Raw genomic sequence first — 20871 nt, 5'->3', positions numbered from 1 at the left:
CTGCGTGTGACCCGAGAGTTTTAAAGCCAGGTGTTCAAATGATGGAGCAGATGAGATGGAGATGAGGTTGGTCTTGATGTCTTGACGGTGGATAACGGCAATTCCACCACCTCGGCCCTCCGAGCGTGGTTTATTGACGTAGGAATATCCATTGGGTGTGGTGAGGTTAAGTGTGTAGTAGTCCAGAGGTTGTTGCCAGGTTTCGGTGAGACAGAGAAAGTCCAGTTTGTTATCCAGGATGTATTCGTTCAGGATGAGGCATTTGTTGTTGAGGGACCGGGTGTTGAACAGGGTGAGCTTGATGTTGTTTTGAACAGCAGGGATGAATTCAGGTGATTTAGCCAGGGTTCGTAGGCAGGAGGTGCGATCGTGTGCGTTGCTGTGACCAGGTGCGCTGGGACGAAGAGTGAGAGTGCGCTGAGCCGACCAGAGGACGGGGATGGAGTGACCTGATTGCAAATAAACAAACTTACGACCGGAGCCACGGTGAATGTACCTGGGTCGTCGGAGGAGTCCATTTGATTTGATGGCAGAGATGCATGATGGGGTGGAGCGGGTATTGAGCAGAAGAAGCCTTGCGGCGGAGTACCTCAGAGCCATGCCAGGCAGGAGCGAAGGGACGAGTACGAGGCCAAGGTCGAGGAGGCAAAGCGGCAAACGCAGCGGCAGACGACTGCAGCCGCTAATCAAGACCACAGCGGCAAACAGCCACTGCCGCAAACAACGGGAGCGGGCCTGAGGAAACAGTGGAGGAGCCGGGCAGGCGAAGCCAGGAGCAGAGCCGGGACCGAGCAGAGGGCAGACCCAACGGTCAAAAATCCGCCACGACCACCAGAAAAGCAAACTATGTACAATGGCCCAGTCGGAGAAGCGGCGAACAAGTAACGCCAGCGTCCTCTCCAGCAATCTCCTCTCCACCGTCCTCTCCAGCGTCTATTGTTATTGAGTCGTGGCAACAGAGGGTATAAATATTTGAAAACGAAAATGCATTTAGCAGGGACAAAGCAAACTTGAAAGTCCACAGAAATGGTGGGCAAGTGGCCTCTTATTTTTTTATTTTTTTTTGTATACAAGATCGAGGCTCGTGTAAGAGCTAACATTGATCACAAAAAAAAAGACACAAAAAACATATGATAAAGGGAGCGGGAGACAAGATGGAGAGAGAGAGGGAAGCACACATATACAACATTTGAGAGCATGGACATCGGGAGATCTGTCGGAGGTGGATGGCTTGGGCGAGGGGGCAGGAGAAGGGGGTGTGGGTGGGAGAGGTATAAAACACATGGACACTGCTTGGACCTCCAGGAAAGAAGTCGGTATTTCAAAAAAAAAAGTGGATCTGGGGTGAATTAACGGGGGTTTAACGGGGAAAAGATCAAGGTTTTGGATGGGGGAAGATGAGAGATGGTGGTGAACAGCTGTTTTAAAGACCTGGAGGGAGGAATGGGATTGAAGAGAGTGAGGGAGTTTGTTCCAGAGGCGAGAGAAAAGAGGAATGAAGAAGTGAAGGTGAGCAGAGAGTCTTGATTTTGGCAGTTTCACCAGGAGAGGGTTGCTGGCAGATCTTGTGCGACCTGAAGGAATATTTGGGGGACAGGGCACAGACAGAGCTGGGGGAGCTGGGCTGGAGAGGAGTCTGTTGGAGACAGAAAGACCACCAACCTGCCTGTGGTAGGTGAGTGAACGTCCCTCAGTCGGCTTCATCGTGGGAGATTCCAATGATTCTGAAAGCTTTGGTTTCAACAGCGTGAAGCCGAGCTAGGTGTGAGGCAGGAGCACCAGCCTAGAGGGGAGAGCAGTACTCCATTGAGCTGCGGATGAAAGCCTTGTATGTGGTGAGGAGCTCAGGTGTGCCAAGGAAGGACTTCGCACGACGGAGGATGCCCAATCAGCGACTGGCTTTGGAGGCCAGCTTGAAAATGTGGTTTTCCCAGGAAAGGTCATGGCAGATAGTGAGACCCAAAAGCTTGAGTGACAGAACTTCTTCAAGAGGATTGTTCAGAAAGTAGATGGGAGGGTTGTAATGGAGGTCTTCTTCTTCTTATAGACTTTATAGTCCACAAAAATGGTGGGAGGTGGCCTCTTATATGTCATAAGGAAGGCACTTTGCCTTCCTTAAAGGCAAAGGATACCTCCGCCACCAAAGTGGTGGTGTTGTTTTCACCCCCACATGTCTGTTTGTGAACAGGATATCTCAAAAAGTTGTCGACAGATTCGGTCGAAATTTGGTGGAAGGTTGAGTATGTGACGAGGACGAAATGATTAGATATTGGTGAAGATCCGGATCTGGATCCAATATGTTTTTGTGATTCTTCAGCATTGAGAGATAGAGCAAAAAGGATATATAATGTGATATCTCAAAAAGTTGTGTATGGGTTTGGACGAAACTTGATGGACAGATTGGGTGTTACAATGAAAAAGTGATTCAACTTTGGTGAAGAATCGAAATCGGATCCAGATAAAATAATTTTTTAGTGATTCTTCACCATTGAGTGATATGGCTAAAACCGACATATAGCATGATATTTCAAAACGTTGTGGATGGATTATGACCACTCGATGGATGAGTTGGGTAAGTGACAAGAACAAGCTGATCCGATTTTGGTTAGGCTGGATCTGGATCTGGATCTTATCAGTGGGATACAAAGCGTAAACTTAACTGCACAGTCTGGCAAAGGTATGCACTCTACCAAGTACCATTCTAGTTACTCTCGCCAGAGGAGGGGGTGGTGCATTTAGGTCCATTTGTTTGTCTGTCTGTTTGTCCGCACATAACATAAGTATGCTTTTCTCCGCAACCATTGGTCCGATGACGCAAATTTTTCACCATAGGACCTCCCCTGTATAATTTTATAATTATGACATCATATGTCATGTGCCACGGGCACCATATTGGAAAAACTTGAAAAGCTTTGTACCTTTATATCACCGAAACAGCTCCATGAAAAAAATTGTTGGAGGGAACAACATATATTCATGATGATGTCATCGGTGCCTTCCTTATGACATCATAGTTGGACAAGTATAATGCTTGATCCGATCAGTTTGAAATTTCTTGAGCGTGATCGACACAAAAATTGTATGGGAGAATTAAATTGATGATGTCATCGGTCACATTCGTCACCTATATTGGATTGAACATAAATCTCCGCCGTCAATAAACCACACAAACACAGCAGCTAATAAACACCACACAAACACGTCCTGGTGAGGTTCTGCAATCTGATTGCTCTTTCTTGTTCGTTTTGCATTCATCTTAAATATCCACAAAGGCGAGACATTGTTACTGACACAATGATTACTGTGAAATTCCCCGATGCTTGACAGTGTAGGGTGTTTAATGCTGGATGTGCTCTCACAGGATGATGTGGAGGTATTGTTGGCAGGAACGAAGCAACCTTGATAATCTGGAGAAATTATTGTAGCCTTGATAGTCCTTGATATTTCACCTGCCTCGCAACTGTCTATTCTGGCTTTGATTCTTGACCCGACAACATATAAAATGTTGCATTGGTGCTTCACAGACCTGTGGATTGTGCACAGGGTGGTATCCTTCGGATATACGTTTAGCTGGGTGTTCCTTCTGGAAACATTAGTTGATGGACATAGGATCCTATGGTGTCTTATGACAATATGACATATAGGAGGTAAAGTCTTGCCGGTACCTTGAACAAGTTACAAATTCCTACAAGGGGCACTCCATCCCCCAGAAATAACGATACCTGTGGATTGTGCTCATAATCGACTCCTGGGCCCAACACAAAGTAAAAAATTATTTAATGACCACATCGAGTAATTGCCACTTTTTTGAAATGCGTTCCTTTCACTTTATAGGAAAACATGGTGTTCACCTGTGCTACAATGCCAGATATTAGCCAAAGTTATTTATTGATGTCCTTTTTGGTATTGTTACTAGTTGGCGACCTGATCATTTTGTTGTTAGGCCTAAAGCCTGTCCTGATCAAGATGATCTGGGAAATCCAACATGGTGGTCTTTATAATGCATGTTGTATGCTCCACAGATTCAGAACATTGCATCGAAAATGTGTTTGACTTTTATGGAAAACAATCTTCATCTGACCCAGTGTTCCAATAACCTCACCGTGAATAAGGTAATCACGGCGGAGTACTGTGTTTGGATGTGGGGTGTCTATGGCACGATTCATGGACACAACACAGACCATTTGATAATTGGCACTGTAATTGAGTCAGAATTCCAATCCAGGTAGATTCTGAACTCCACAATTACTTAACTTTGTACCTGTTCATGCTTGCAGGCCCAGCAGTTTGAGTACAGCTGGTGGGGACAGCTTCGCCAGAAAGGACACTGCGTTGTCCAAGCGGAAATGAGCAGCGCACTGATGATGGCAAACTGCACACGAGGAGATGCAAAGCAATCCTGGCTTCACGCACTTCCAGAAAACCTGCTGGTAATTCACGCAAACACCTGAATATCACTTTCTGTGGGGATCTTTTGGGGTGGGGATTTTTTTTTCCCAGAGATCGAATTGGTTTTCAGCAGCTAAGAGTACAAATCCTTAATAATGTTGCTTTTTGGTTAGATTTGAAACCTCATCCTGTGGCATACTAGGCCCTTGGCCTACCACTAGGCCACCACCATAGTTGTAGCCCAATGGTCTCAGCGGAACCTTCTGTACCGTATTATTAATTCAAACAACCTGTGGGTATTTTTATTACTACCTCTGCCACCTCAGGTGAACAGAGGTTATGTTTTCACCCCTGTCTGTCTGTCTGTTAGCAGGATATCTCAAAAGTTGTGGCCAGATTCGGACTAAATTTGGTGGAGAGATTGGGAGTGTGACAAGGACGAATTGATTATATTTTGGTGAAGATCTGGATCCGTATACTAGAATTTTTAAAGTGATTCTTCACCTTTAAAGTCTGGTGTTGGCTCAACGAGAAAGGTGGCTGGCTTAAGATCTTAGGGTCCTGAGTTCAAGCCACTGTCATGCCGTTGAAATAACACCAGGTGGGTTGACTCGGCCTAGCATCCTTCCAAGGTCGGCAAAATGAGTACGGGCTTACTAGGATGAATGAGCCATTCAAGTATCCTGCATCGGAGCGGTGACCCGTCCAGGATTGTGCGCATTAGTCTAGGACACTAGGACACTGCTTCAGCAGCCCTATGCATCATCACAATGCAAAAAGGAGGGGTCTTTTTCTTCATCATTGAGAGATGGGGCCTAAAACCATATCTAGCATGACGTCTCAAAAATATTAACACGGATTTGGACAAAGCTTGGTGGACAGGTTAGGTGTAGGACAAGGATGAATTGATTCAATTTTGGTGAAGATCCTGATCTGGATCTCGATACTATAATGTTTTTTTTGAGTGATTTTTCACCTTTGGTGCCAAAAACGACAAAGCATGATATTTCAAAAAGTTGTGGATGGATTATGACAAAACTCGGTGGATGAGTTGGGTAGTTGACAAGCACAAGTCAATTAGATGTTGGTTCTGGTCCGGATCCAAATCCGGCCTATCGGTGGGATGCAAAACTGAAAATGTCCAGCCTGGCAGAGGTATGCCCTCTACTGAATGTCGAATGTCGTTCTAGTTATAATTATTTTCATTCCTTGTAAAAAAAATACAATTTTCATGAGTTTCGATTGTTTGACATAAGTGTTTGCGGAGCCATCATGCTTAACCGTCACCGTACACCGCTGCCGCAGATGAACCACTTGATGAAGGTGGATGGCAACGGTCTCTGCCTCGAAGCGAATTCCCCTCCGATGGTTTGGAAATCTGCCACAGGAGACGCCACCATCCGACTTTCCCCCTGCAACCCCCGAAACACCTTCCAAATGTGGAACTTTTCGTACTACCACGAAGAACCTGGGATTTCACTGATGGTTTGAAGACTGTGGACCATTGTCATTAATTTTAATGGCTTTTGTATTTTGTTTTCGCAACTGCACTATGCACATGAGTTTTATCCAATTTTATCCTTCTCCAATGGGTAAAGTCCGTGTCGGAGCTTCCATGGGCGAATGTTTTTGTTTGTTTCTTTGTTTTGTTTTCTGAAAGCGGAAGGTCGCACACAAACTTATCTCGAGTTAGACCGTTGTGTTGTTGTGTCCCTGCGGACACTTCATAACCTGCAGCAAACAACCAGACTTTTGGAGGTTGCATTTCTAATTGTGGTTGTGCTTCCTGTTTTTATTTTATTTTGGTAGAACTTAAGGAAAATTTAGTTTCAGAAGTTCTTCACAAAACTCTGCGAGTGAGTGCGACAAGCGAATGATCCATTAATGGGAATTACAAAGTTTATTTCGCTCCATCAATGCCAAAGGTTGTTCAGATCGTGTTATTTTTGTTTAAAATTTTCTTGTGCCGAACATGTTTTACTTTTAATTTTCAGGAATAACTTTCTTTCTAATTTGCATATTTGAAACCACTTCACACTGTTGCAATGAGAATGCTTTACGTAGATCACTCGCGGCATACATCTCTTTATTTTAAGCTTAAGCCTCACCTCTCGAGTGCTCACCCATCTATAAAACCTAGTACAAGGGGAGGTGCATTGTTGATGGCAATCTATTTATTACGTACACAAAAACTTCTTCTTTTTTTTTTCTTTTTTTTTTAACTTCCCACTTATCCATCCCCCTTTTCTTTCCTACACACTCCGAGCATCATTTGTTTGATGTTTTGCACTCCTTTCTTTACCTTTGCTCGTTCACCTTTTCTTTTAATTATATTTATTTGAACTATATGAGCCCATTCATTCGAACAGCAAAGGCAATGAGTTTAGTGGGGTCATGACATAATATGACTAAACTATCAGAGATTACTTCGAGCACAACAATACCAATCCTTTGTTGTCAAATGCCCATTGTTCTTTTTGGAAGAAAAGACTTCAGTATTAGATGTAACATGCAATGAATATTGGCCTACACACACAATGACACCATCGTCACAAAGTTATTCCAAATTCGATTTGATGATTTGTGGTAACACGCTACAAATTGCATTTACGTAAGCTCAACGTGTAAGCGTTGGCACGTCATGAGCCCCACCCACCCTCACTTTAGCCAATCATGTTAAGCGCCATCAAAAGTACAATAATGAATCGGTTGTAAAACAATGGGTCATTGGGGTTTTACCATTATGTCACTTGTTCCACCTTTATGACGTCATAACTGAGGTTTGGCATTGATACAGGTTCTCCGATTATATTTTGAGTGTTCGAGAAAGTTTTGTGTGTCCAGTTTTCAATGTAGAACTACATGGTAATCACCAAAAAAGCCTTAAAAGACCATTTCTGATCCGGTAATCACTGACTCTTGGGTTGGTAGATGGCCTAGATTCTAGAGGAATGTGCACATACCTCTGAGCTGTCTAGCCTGGGTTCAAATCTCAGCCCAACTATAAACTGTCACCCTGGTGTTTCACAATCATGGTGATTCGTCATTAAGCGGACAGACGTTTACCTGAGCAGCACACCTGCCAGCATTGGCTTCTTGATGTTCAAGATCCCACGATGTCCTTCCTGAATAGTATTTGAGGTATCGCCAGCACCCTGATCGAATTACAAATTCCTATCACCTTTGAGTTCAACTTCAGGCCTGGTCCACTGGTTCACAGTGTAGCACACAGGTGTGGGTGCTAAATAAGAGTTGATGGCTTCACCTGCTTTTGTCGGTGAGAGCTGTGATTGATTGTACCTGTGTATTGTTATTTCCTTCCTTTCATGCCACATTTCACTATGCTTGATTCCTTAGGACTCGAGGGTTTTTTATTTAATCCTGCTAAGTATAAATGCATTCGTACTCATCATGGAGTCTCGCATACCTGTTCGGAGTTAGACATATTTCAAGCACCATGAATGGGAAAAAGCCTTATTTGATTTTCGTTTGAGCATCTCTTCCGGTTTTTTTTCCTGAGGATTGTGTTTTTTCCATAATAATTGTAAAGTGCAATGTGTGTTGAGCATGTTTTTATAAGGATCTTGTTTTATGAGCAACTCTGCACAGGTACCAACCTGTGTCACCAAACCGGTTTGGGCCTGGTTCTGGTTGTTCTGCATTCTGTCGGAGCAGAATATTGGGAAAGGCTACCAGTGGAGTGGATTTAACAATGAATCTCCAATTATCAGTTTCCCAGAGGGAATAATCCTACCACACCTCACTTGGGAATGTGATCATCTGAGCCATGATCGGGCAGGTGTAGGCGATACAGGTCCTTCTGGGATACGCTGTTTAAACGCTGGGGAAAGAGGCGAGGGTTCTTAAACGTTATTTTCATGCAACCTTTAGACTGTCTGCAAAAGACTTGCTTTGTACGTCATTTTAAATGCTTCAGTGAAGATATCCACAAAAGCATGCTTTGTACTAGGTTTTTTTTTGTTTGTTTTTGTCAATGGACTTTTTGTACATGTATTACGTACGAGCCCAATTGATGAGTACATATTCTCATAAACACAAGTTGCCTTCTGTTCCTCAGATACAGGCTCTTCAGATGCTGGAACTGGTATGAGAACGTGCACCGTTTCACGTCGTGACGTCATTGTTCATGTTATGACGTCATTGTTCATGTTAGCTAAACAAGTAGGTCACGTACGCTACCGGCTTATATCAGACATGTGCACCTGATTTTAGCAGGACATGTACAAAGTGAATTCACCGAAGGAGACTTGATGTGATCGATTGCTGCAGAGGATTTGAGGGATTGTTCTCAGGGTTCAACAGTTCAACCTTCAATGAACGTTTACAAAAACACTACAAGGTGTACGTCACCTGTGACTTAATAAAACGTTTACCGTAAACAAAGAAGCGCTGATGCTGTGAATTCATTTCTTCCTTCCTGAGCATTTGAAAGTGAATATTAGTTTGAGCCGTAAGACTGCATATTATGTAGACAGAGAAAGAGTGTTTGTCCAATCTTGTTTTGGAAGACAATTGTTTGAGTGCAGGTCATACCCATGATATGAAAAGGCATGGTGGTTGTACTGTCCTTTAGCCTATTCCAGGTCATAATCGAATTCCTTGTTGTGCAAACCCTTCATATCCTCACGGTCTGTTCCATAACTTACTATGACCTTCCTGAAAGAAAGGATTCTGAGCTCGGTCAAATGTGTACACAATGATACACTTAAAAACCACTATCGAGTGACATCATAAGCTTTTAAAAGCGATACATTTTATTCTCGAACGTTGTCATAACTACCAAGAATGAAAGTTGCCAGAATACATCACTAAAGTACCAAATGGAGAGATCGCAAAATTGATGATTTACTCATCCACATAATTGTTGATAAATGTCACCGCGATTAGTACAATAATGGTTGAAGCGATTACAATGATTCCAACGGAAGGAAGTGACATTCTATCTTGGGTATTGCATCCGTACCATTACGATATTTTTTTTTACAATTGGATTTTAAAAATAATACACCACAAAAGAGTACTGAAGTGATGACATCACATTGGCATGACAACGCATGGTCTGGTTTTACACTCTCATAGAATATGGCCACCGTAGCTTTGTGAAGTTATTACAGTGTTTCATTGCAGATTGTAATCACCAATCGTAGAGTCATACCTGCAGCTTTTATCATTTTCTGAAGTTATCAAGTGTTAAGCAACGATGGATTGAACTAATTTTTTTTGGCATGCAATAACATGTAATGTATGCAGTAACTGAATTAAGCCTGAAACCCACTGACGTCACCAAACTCTTGGTATCTTTCTTTGAGATGCTTTGCCAAACCTTTACTGCAGCCATTTTCAGTTGTTTGTTTTGAGGGTTTCTGACTTTGGTCTCTTCTTCAATAAGTAAAATTCATGCTCCATTGGATTTAAATCAGGAGATTGATTTGGCCAATCTAAAACCTTCCATTTTTTTCCACTGATGAACTCCCTGGTTGCGTTGGCAGTGTGTTTTGGGACATTGACTTCCTGCATGATGAAGCACCGCCCAATAAATTTGGAGGCATTTTCTTGTATGTAGACAGACAAAATGTATCTGTCCACTTCCAAATTCATTCCGCTGCTGCTATCATTAGTTACATCATCAATAAAGATGAGTGAGTCAGTTCTGGATGCAGCCATACAAACCCAAGCCATGACACTCCCTCCACCATGCTTCACCAATGAGGTAGTATGCTTTGGATCATCTACAGTGCCTTCCTTTCTCCACACTTTCACTTTTCCATCGCTTTGTTAAAGATTTATATTGGTCTCATCCATCCATAACACTTTATTCCAGAACTTGACTGGCTCACCTCTGTACTTCTTGGCAAATTCTAATCTGGCCTTTCTATTTTTGGTGCTGATGAGAGATTTGCATCCTGTGGTGTAGCCTTTGTAATTCTGCTGTTGAAGTCTGCAAATGATCGATTATGATACTTTCACCCCTGCACTCTGGAGGTTGTTGATGTCATCACTAACGGTTTTTTTAAAAGAGATTTTCTTCACAGCTCTGATTATTTCTGTCATCACCTGCAGTTGTTTTCCTTGGCCGACCTGGCTGTTGTCTATTGCTAAGTACACTGGTGGTTTCTTTAATTTCCATGATATTCCAAATTGTTGTATTTGTTATGCCCAATTTTGTGCTGTGTTTCTAATTGAATTATTATGTTCTTTCAGCTTCCAAATTTCTTGCTTTACTTTCATAGACAGTTCTCGAGTCTTCATCTTGGTTTACACCTACTGACTCCAACAGCAGAGTCCCAAGGCAAAAGCAAAGGCTAAAACCAAGACGAGACATTGACAGCTCTTATGTGTGAACAATCAATGTACCAAGAAACACCTGAGCACCAAGAAACATCTGTCAGGCATCTGTTTCAATACTTATCCTTACCTGAAATGGGGGGTTGTTGTCACATTTATGTTTACGCAACAAACAAAAGTGCTTTTTTTGTACAAGGTAAAACATATATGTCTAGAAATACCAAGAAATAAAAGCTGACCTTGTGTACTCTTGCCTCATATTCGTCTTTTCATCTCAAATACAGATTTCCTGAGTATATAGCAATAATAACAAATTTGACTTTACTGTTCCAATACTTCTGGAGGGTCTCGTGCTTTTGATGCAGTCTGACACCCCACCTTGGTCTCCAAACTCTCTTCCAATGGCATCCAAGGCTAACTCCACTCTTGAGTTACTAACTTCCTCTACTCCCGTAGCTAACGTGTGACTCTCAATGGAATCCTTTAATCTCCTCTCCCTATCAGGCTGGAGTGCCCCATAGCAGTGTTCCTGACCCAGTCCTTTTCCTAATCTTCATCCACGATCTCTCTAACTTTAAGAACTAGGATGAAAAGTAGAAGTAACAATAAAAGTATGAACTGTACATTTCAGTATCATCCTCTGTAACAATATAATGAAAGAAATAACCACCAATCATTTTGATTTGGACTATGGCGGCCATTTTGCTAAGTAAGTGTTAGCGTGGTCCCTCCCTTGATCGCTTGCTCAACTTACAAAGCGGCCGTTGATACGGAAATGCCTGGTTTGGCAATTGATAGCAAGCCCCTTGAAGAGGGAACACACTCCTCTTCTAAAAAACGGAAATGGGAAATGACCGTTCGTGGGCCTGTCTCCAACCCTACTAGGCCGTGGGCCCTGGGCATAAAACGTGGCTTGAAATCGATTCTTGTGACCCACCTAGGGAGGACTACTTGAAATTAAGTTATTCTACACCATTTAGACCCGTAGAATCCGAATCTGCTTGTTTTCACGTCAAGATTTTGCACATTAGGGAGCTATAAGGAATTTTGTGTCAAAATCACCCGTTTCTGAAATCGGCCTCTAATCTGATAAAATTGTTAATAGCGTTCAAGATACTGCTCATGACTTCAAACTTTGTCTGCCATGAGCTAGGACATTCATCCAGATGACAAAAAGACAAAAATTTTCTTTGTCTGTCAATTTGCTGTCACTCGTTAGAATAAGAAGCGTAGTCATGTCAGAATTCAATATTGAATGTGGGCAGTACAAATTTGAAAAACAAAGAGGAAGCTTCAAAATATTGATTGTAGGACCTTAAAACCTGGCAAACACCAAACCAAAGCATGCATTCCACCTACCTTATGGGTGTTTGTAACACAAAAAAACCCCAAATGTTAGTCTATTTGGGGATGCTGGATGGAGAATCGCAAAATCAGAGAACAAAGGATGGTTTCATCAGTTCTGCATATCCTCATCAGAATTACTATCAGACTGATCGTCCATGAGGGAAAATAGGGGCTTTACCCCTGGGTGTGCACCTGGTAAAATAAAGCAGGAGACTACACTGACTAAAGGCATTTTAAACAGTATCACGGCACTTAAAACCAATTTCAATGGTTGCTAGAAGACAGGGCAGCATGTACAATCAATCATACTAACATAATCATAAGACTTTAAACAAACACACAAAAAAATACCTATTTTGGGGGGCAACCCCCTCGTACATCCCCTTTGACTCCGATTTTGCTAATTCTGCAAACAAACTTTGGTGCATCACGGGTGATGAAGGTTGTGGTCAAGTTTCATTGAAATCATGTGTGTAGTTTCGGAGAAGAAAGCAAATACCTTCTTTGGGAAGCTCAATCCACCTCATGGTCCTCCTTAGACCTATTTTGAGGAGGACAACCCACCTACCCATTCTTCCCCCCCCCCCCCCCGTAGACCACCTTCGACTTCAATTTATTTAAAGCCATGAACAAGCGTTGGGGTCAAGTTTCATCGGAATTGTGTACCGAATTTCTGAGAAAAAAGCACATACCTATTTTGGGGGACAATCCCTCCCCGCACCATCCCGTCTTCCCCATCGACTCCCTTAGGGCCCGATCTTTTACTGGCGGGAACAAACGTTGGTACATAATGGGTGATGAAGGTTGCGGTGAAGTTTCATCGGAATTGTGTTTGTAATCTCAGAGAAGAAAGCAAATACCTATTTTGGGTGGTCAAACCCGGACCCACTTTGACCCCAGGTTGACCCCCTACGACCCCGAATTTATTCAATGCCGTGAACAAACTTGAGTTGCGACATCCCAAATACCACTTTGGCTAAGTTTGGTCACAATCCCATCAGCAGCTTCTGAGAAGTTGCAAGTGTTTACAGACTGATGGACTGACGACATGCTATCCCATAAGCTTCCCGGAAGTATTGTCACCGCTGGGTGACAAATAGCCGTAAGGGTCCTTAATGCCAAGGTGCATAGCCGAAACTGGCGCTTGGTCCGTCGTGCGCGGTGAGGGAACCAAAGTGCTTACCTGGACGGAACCACACGTTTATTCTTGGACCCAACACCATGCAAACAAGACGCTACAAATGAAATGCAACAATAGGGATTTAATAAAAGTAAATGTAATGTGAAATAAAGGTTGCGGTAAAATTAATATTTGCTACTTTGAGGGACCCTCCACGCAGATACAAAAACGCACAAGGGGAAAGATTAAATATAATAAATGGTTTCTTTTAGTCGGCCGGCACTCAGCTTGCTCAACGACATCGTTGAATGAAATCGACAGTACAGGGTGGCCAAGTCCAACGCCTCCTGTGCCTGAGCGCCCAATATGGTGCCGAGCCGATGACGGCGACGTGCATACAGCCGTCAAGGGAGCTGTGAAGACGGCCCTCTTTGTGCTCTCTCTCTCTCTCTCTCTCCCTCTCTCTCTCTCTCTCTCTCTCTCTCACTCCCCCTCCCTCTCTCTCTCCGTCTGAAGCGCAAAGAGCTCCGCAAACGGCCGCCTTATTGCTCCTCTTCACGATCGCAAAAGCTCTGGAAAGTTTCCTCATGGGCTCACACGAGACCAAAAGGTGAACGCCAGGGACAAAAGCCAGACCGAGAGAGAGTCTTCTTCTTCCTTTCTGAACCTTCTCACCCTGACGTCACGCCGACCAACAGCCGAGCTCCCTCGAAACACCCAACGTCCTCTCGACCAATGACGAAGCTTGGGGCGTGGCCTATTTGGCCACGATCCCTGGGGAGGCGGGGTTTATTTGCTGATCGGGAATGTTCGGTGGTTCTGTTGGCAATTCTGCCAGTTATGGTGGGTTAATGGACGGTTATTATAACGATCGTGAGTTTTTTTTATGGCCGTCCTTGTTGTAGTTGTAAAAAAAATGTAGGGAAAAGCTACAGGAGACAATCACAAACTGGGGGAAAACTAACTTTAATCCCTACCTTTTTAGCATAGCTCCTCTCCCCGTGTGAAGACACATATACAATCTTAAGCTCCAGTTTCCCTGCTTAAATACATTGAGATGTCTCCTACTCATCCACGGTCCATGCTACACCAATACAATCCTATCTCCACTATGGTATTCTATCTTCTATCCCCACAAACATAAAAGTATGTTCAACCTGAACAATTGCTTCAGCCTGAACAAGCTTATCTCTGATCCGTTTTTTTCTTCCTGATGTTATTGAAATATTCTTATTCTTACATATAATGCAAGTATCTATATTCTGGAAACACGTGTTTTACACGAGGTGGAGCTGCATGGCTGAGCAGAGAGGGTTCCGCCTAGCAGAATGTCCTGGTAGGAGTTCAGTAACCTTTTGAAATGCTGAAGGTGTTGCTTGAGGAAGTGTAATACCACCTGTGGTTTCTACACTGCTCTGTCCTCCCACTTTATATCGATTGGTAGCCCTATTAATCAACGTTTTGTTCATGAAGTGAAAATAGCAGTTCCTGTGATATCCGTATGACACATTCACCACGTCGAACCAAGACTTTGCCCACATGTCAGTGTTCCCCCAAAATTCACTTCTTTATGCCATCACCTAAGTTCTTCCACCTTTCTGCACACTCACACGTCTTCTTCCAACTGACAACTGTGGATGGCGTCACTTTTGATTATTCTGTCGCCAGTACATGCAGCAAACAAGTACATTCATCAGAACATACCGAGTTGATCCACTCCTCACTGGCTGCCACCATCTTGGATACTTACTTATTATAACTAGCATCATACCCGCCGTACGGGCGGGGCTTCAATTGGGAGGCCCAAATGAAAAGGCAAAATATCAGAAATTGAAGGCTTTTTTATTTTAAACGATTTATATAAACATCCGTTAAATCATATCGCACGCAAATCATCAAAATCTAAACAGTATTTGTAGAATTTCAATAAAAGCCACATCACTGTTCATATCAGTAAATATTATTCCATCGTGTTTGGAAAAACTGGAAAATTGGAAAAATTGGGAAAATTTTGGAAAAACAACATAGCCTATTTTACTCCAGGGGGTTCCAGGATTACCCACCCAAAATTTCGGTGTGATCGGTTCAGCCGTTTTTGCGGTACCTGGGAACAGACGGACAGACAGACAGACAGACAGACAGACGGACAGACATTTGGTGAATTATAGTAAGACTAGCGGGGTCACCCGTGGGAATCCCACGGGCATGGATGTGTGTGACATTTCGACATATTGAGTTATATGCTGCACATTCATTTTTACAAAATGGTTACTGGCAAGTCATCAGATCCAGAAATGGTGTGAATTTAGTTATTTCACATCATATGTGACCCCTCACTCCTCTCCACCTGACACTCTCCTGTCTCCACCTGACACTCTCCTGTCTCCACCTGACACTCTCCTCTCTCCACCTAGCACTCCTCTCCTCTCCAAACCCTCACATCCCTCTCCTTTCCAATCCCTCACCTCTCCAATCCCTCACACTCCTCTCCTCTGCAATCCTTCACACGCCTCTCCAATCGCGCCTCACACTCCTCTCCAATCGCGCCTCACACTCCTCTCCAATCGCGCCTCACACTCCTCTCCAATCGTGCCTCACACTCCTCTCCAATCGTGCCTCACACTCCCCTCCAATCACTCCTCTCCAATCGTGCCTCACACTCCTCTCCAATCACGCCTCACACTCCTCTCCAATCGTGCCTCACACTCCTCTCCAATCGCGCCTCACACTCCTCTCCAATCGCGCCTCACTCGCCTCTCCAATCGGCTTTCCCCGTCTCGTTTCTCTCCTTTTTCTCCCGTCTCGTTCTTTTTCTTGCTCCAAATCGGCCCGTCGGAATCGGAAATCGGCCCGTCTCGCCCGTCGGCCCGTCGGAATCGGAAATCGGCCCGTCTTGCTTTTGTGCTTGTGCGTAAATAAATTGTGTTCATGACACCATTTCTGGTGTTGGGCTAGCGGCTAGGGTGCCGGCTTAGGATCCTGGGTTCGAATCTCGGTCGATCGCCGAATTAATGCCAGGGGGGTTGACTCAGCCTGTCATCCTTCCGAGGTCGGCTAATTGAGTACCAGTTCACTGGTAATTCCCTGTTTGTCGTTGAAGGCGGCAAAAAGGGTTGGCGTCAGGAAGGGCATCCGGCCGTAAAACATTGCTTCAAAAAGGGGACAAAAAAACAACAACTACCACGGTCCCCGAAAAGGCCAACCCCCGCTTTGCGGGGAAAAATGGCCTCTAAACGGTGGTTTTTACACCATTTCTGGATCTGATGACTTGCCAGTAACCATTTTGTAAAAATGAATGTGCAGCATCTAACTCAATATGTCGAAATGTCACACACATCCATGCCCGTGGGATTCCCACGGGTGACCCCGCAAGTTTGCATTGACGTTCGTCGATGGACTCGTTCGCCCGTCTCATTCGTTTTCTTGCTGCATCCTGTTCAAGTCTGCGTTCTTCATCGATCGTCTCATTCATTTTGGAAATATAAGTTTCCACGCAGCGCATGAATTGTCACGATCCTCAAGAGGAATTTGTCTCGTAATCATCAAATGATAAATGGCAAGTAAATTATATTGTGGAAAATTAAAGATTTCAAATAAACCTATTTAAAGTGTATTCGCACATAACTAATTTAAAAAAACGAAGAAATATCTCTCGGTAATTTCCTGAAACATATTTTACTTCCGGCTAATAATGTTGAATTAAATAAAAACGAAGAAATATATGTCGGCATCATTGTTGACGTTTTTGTGACGACTGTCATCAAACGAAAAAGTAATATATCTTAACGGAAAAGCAAAACCGAATTTTTAATATATATCGACACGTTGCCGTCGGTGTCATGTTGGGCGGTGTATGATACACCATGACGCGATTTTTAAAAATATATCTCTGCATTTTCCCGCGTGTGTGGAATGTTCTCAATTATTGCTGACACCGAGTCCAAAACCATCGATAAAAATGAAATCATATGGTGAGTTAGATTGGAGATAAAGGCGTGAGAGAGACTCAATGGCCTTGAAGTTGAAGTTACAGGCGTTTGAGAATTCATTTCGTTCTATAAACGGCAACTTTCATTGGATTTCCTTCCCGTTTTTTTTCAACCGAGTCGAAAACTATGTTAGCGACTGTGAAAAATGAAATGATATATCGAATTTTTAATATGTATCGACACGTTGCCGTCGGTGTCATGTTAGGCGGTGTATGATACACCATGACGCGATTTTAAAAAATATATCTCTGCATTTTCCCGCGTGTGTGGAATGTTTGTGGAAAATTAAAGATTTCAAATAAACCTATTTAAAGTGTATGCGCACATAACTAATAAAAAAAACGAAGAAATATCTCTCGGTAATTTCCTGAAACATATTTTACTTCCGGCTAATATGTTGAATGAAATAAAAACGAAGAAATATATGTCGGCATCATTGTTGACGTTTTTGTGACGACTATCATCAAACGAAATAGTAATATATCATAACGGAAAAGCAAAAGCGAATTTTTAATATATATCGACACATTGCCGGCGGTGTCATGTTGGGCGGTGTATGATACACCATGACGCGATTTTAAAAAATATATCTCTGCATTTTCCCGCGTGTGTGGATTGTTCTCAATTATTGCTGACACCGAGTCTAAAAGTAAAACCATCGATAAAAATGAAATCATATGGTGAGTTAGATTGGAGATAAAGGCGTGAGAGAGACTCAATGGCCTTGAAGTTACAGGCCTTTGAGAATTCATTTCGTTCTATAAACGGCAACTTTCATCGGATTTTCTTCCCGTTTTTTTTCAACCGAGTCTAAAACTATGTTAGCGACTGTGAAAAATGAAATGATTTATCGAATTTGATTTGAAATAAAACTGGGGGAGAGCAAGACACCACGGGCCTACAAAACAGGACTCAAAGCTATGCGAGTTAATAAAATGGTGGATATTTGTTTATAGCCACTCCCAGAATGGGTGGAGCTATGGGTGGAGCTACTCTGCAAACCGAGTAAGCCACACCCCGGACAGACACCCAACAGATAGACAGACAGACAGACAGAATCATCTACGGCTATTATAATATAGATGAGCTCTCCAGCCGACCACACCCCCTGTATTCATTATCTGATTGGCTGAGATGAGATGAAATAGTTCGCCACCAACTGTCAAAATTCTGTCCATTGTGCAACTTTTGAGCATGACAAGTCAATTTATATTCTACTAGGGCATGCCCGTACGTGGGTGCCCGTTCCTTGCCAAAAAAAAAAAATAACGCTACCCGTACGCTCTACCCCGCCCGTACGCCCGTACGCCCGTAAACAAAAAAAACAACGCTCTTCGCTTCCGCCCTTCGCTCTGACTGAATTGGGAGAAATAATGCGCATAAGAAATCGAGAAATTATTATTTTCTCCGGAAGAAATCGAATTACGAACCGTAATGGCGCACGCGGTCGGCTCGGCTCGCTCTCACATCGGCCACGCCTACGCAATAACGCGTTCTGTGATTGGCTGCCGGAAGTGCAGTCTTCACTGTCCGGAAGGTCGCAAATCGCAGTTACGATGAATCGCAAATTAGTTTTAATTAGTTTTAAAACATCGTTTAACGGCAACATAGTTTTCCAACGTGAAATAAATGAATACGCTCTCAAATGTGCCGTCCGAGGCAGAGTCTGTTCGCCACGTTCGGCACACGTGATAGCTCGCTGCTCTCTGATTGGTTGAATCGTTTTTTGGACATAGCTCGGTAACTACTTCTCCGATTAATATGAAACCTTGAAAAGGCACATCCTCGGGTCCCCAGCAATATACCTGGCAAGTTTCAAGTATATCGGACCCGTGGTTGTCGAGAAACAGCGGTCACAGACAAACATACATACATACATACATACATACATACATACAAACATACAAACATACAAACATACAAACATACACACAGAGATTACTGGAATTATAGATAGATGATCAATTACACAGCTATTTGATGAAAAATTAGGTCGTCCCTTTGACTGGGTCACAAGTTTGAACTATACACAATCAGAGCTCATGGCCTACATATGAAACATAACAATTAGTCTCGTGCTGGAGGGGGCCCTATTTCAATGCACCTGTGTGTCTGTGTGTGTGCATCCACATCTACGGTATATATTTTTGCTTCAGTGTGAGAGTCTATTTTATTTTTCTTTGCAACCGCTTATCCAATCGATGCACAACTTTAAACATATGATCAGGGACTCCCCATGGAGAATATTTTATTGATAACTCTTGTGCCATAGGTCAGATGGTATGGCAGCCATATTGGATTAAAGGAAAAAACTTAGACGTCTCCGAAACTGATCAACAAAAACAAAAATTGAAACTTGGTATATGTCATATATTGGGTGATAACAATGACATCATCAGAGATCTCGCGAGATCTTGCCGGCGAGGGCACAGTTTTTCGAAGCTGTCCATGCTCTCCAGGCAATCGAAGTTAAGTAATTGTTCACAATTGCACTTTTGTCGAAACTGTATTTATCTTACGTGTGTGACCGATAGTGTGTCCCTAGGAAGATTCTCGGTGTTCATCTTTCATACCTGTATAAAACAGTCGATTATTTCGTGCCGCGTTATTTGCGGACTAGTTATTTAAGCTTCCTACCTTGAGGCTTTGTTTTCTCTCAGCGGTCGATTGTGGTCCATTTACTTTCGTTCTCTCAGTTTTTCCCAGCCTTTTCACCCCATACTTCCTTGTTTAAAATCTTAACAAATAAATAATAAATAAAAAAACATTTCCTTCTTTGTTCTTTTCATTCATTTGTTCTTCAACCACGTGTTTCACCACCATTTCTCCAGATAGTTTTCTCTGTTCAATTTTAAAATGTTTAAACTTTCCCCTGAAGTGCTGTTAGTGGGGCAGATATGTGAAATGATTGTGGATTTGGTTGTAAAAGCACCAAAATTGGCATATATGTTGCCAGGATGGTACAATTTAACTTGAGATATGGTACCAAGCTGGATTTTTTCAGAGAAGCCCATAAAGTGTGAAAATTCAAAATGGCGGCCGCCACAGTTGAAAATGTCTATTAATTGCCATATCTTTGTGAATAGTTAACATATAAACTTAAATAAAGTATCCTTTTGTATGTTTTCAGACATGCTGAATCCAATGGAACCATCATTTGGTTGAAAAAATGCATATATATCATGGGACGAGTACTTTCGCACTCGCATGAATCTTTCTCACTCTCCTACAGGAGGAATGTATATCATCACCTCGTTGGATCATCATCTTCATACTATCCATTGTGACGAACAGCAGGATCATGCAATAATTAAGGGAAAGAAAAAGGAATTATTGTTTCTTCTTGTAATAATTTGTATTTCTTCTCTTCGTAGGTGAGTGAACGGGAATTATGTCGACACGGAAAAAATGCAAACTTGTTCACGGCGAGACACTGAGATCAACTGCAGACACATGTCAACCGATAGACTGGAGTATGTGTGCCTTTTGCCAAGAACACTCGGATAAACCACTGCAATGTCCAACGAAATCAAAACGCACAGACGTTGGTGTTGGATATGATACTCTGGGTGAAAACTTGAGCAAATTTCTTGAAGTGGGCAACCAACCATTACCGATTGACATACGTAGGCTTGATGAAGGGGATGGTATAGGAAGCACACTGGAACGTAATCATGCCCAATGGCACAAATCATGCCGATTGAAGTGCTGTGCCAGTCG

General features: G+C 42.9%; 1 protein-coding gene across 7 annotated transcripts in view; it reads left to right on the top strand.

The window, feature by feature from the left end:
• The window catches only part of LOC137429635 (polypeptide N-acetylgalactosaminyltransferase 5), a 48693-nt gene extending 37751 nt beyond the window's left edge, over nucleotides 1-10942 (top strand). For all 7 annotated transcript variants that reach the window (XM_068119720.2, XM_068119718.2, XM_078779659.1 and 4 more), the window contains 3 exons: nucleotides 4023-4112; nucleotides 4278-4430; nucleotides 5695-10942. In XM_068119720.2, coding sequence (XP_067975821.2) covers nucleotides 4023-4112; nucleotides 4278-4430; nucleotides 5695-5880 — 429 coding nt within the window. In that variant the 3' untranslated portion in view covers nucleotides 5881-10942. The remainder of the gene's footprint in view (nucleotides 1-4022; nucleotides 4113-4277; nucleotides 4431-5694) is intronic.
• The last annotated feature ends 9929 nt before the right edge of the window (nucleotides 10943-20871 follow it).

The sequence above is a fragment of the Myxine glutinosa genome, chromosome 6, assembly GCF_964187855.1.
Source record: "Myxine glutinosa chromosome 6, kmMyxGlut1.1, whole genome shotgun sequence".
Classification (NCBI taxonomy): domain Eukaryota; kingdom Metazoa; phylum Chordata; class Myxini; order Myxiniformes; family Myxinidae; genus Myxine; species Myxine glutinosa.
The sequence above is the reverse complement of the archived record's forward strand: the minus strand, read 5'-3'. Positions and strand labels throughout refer to the sequence as shown.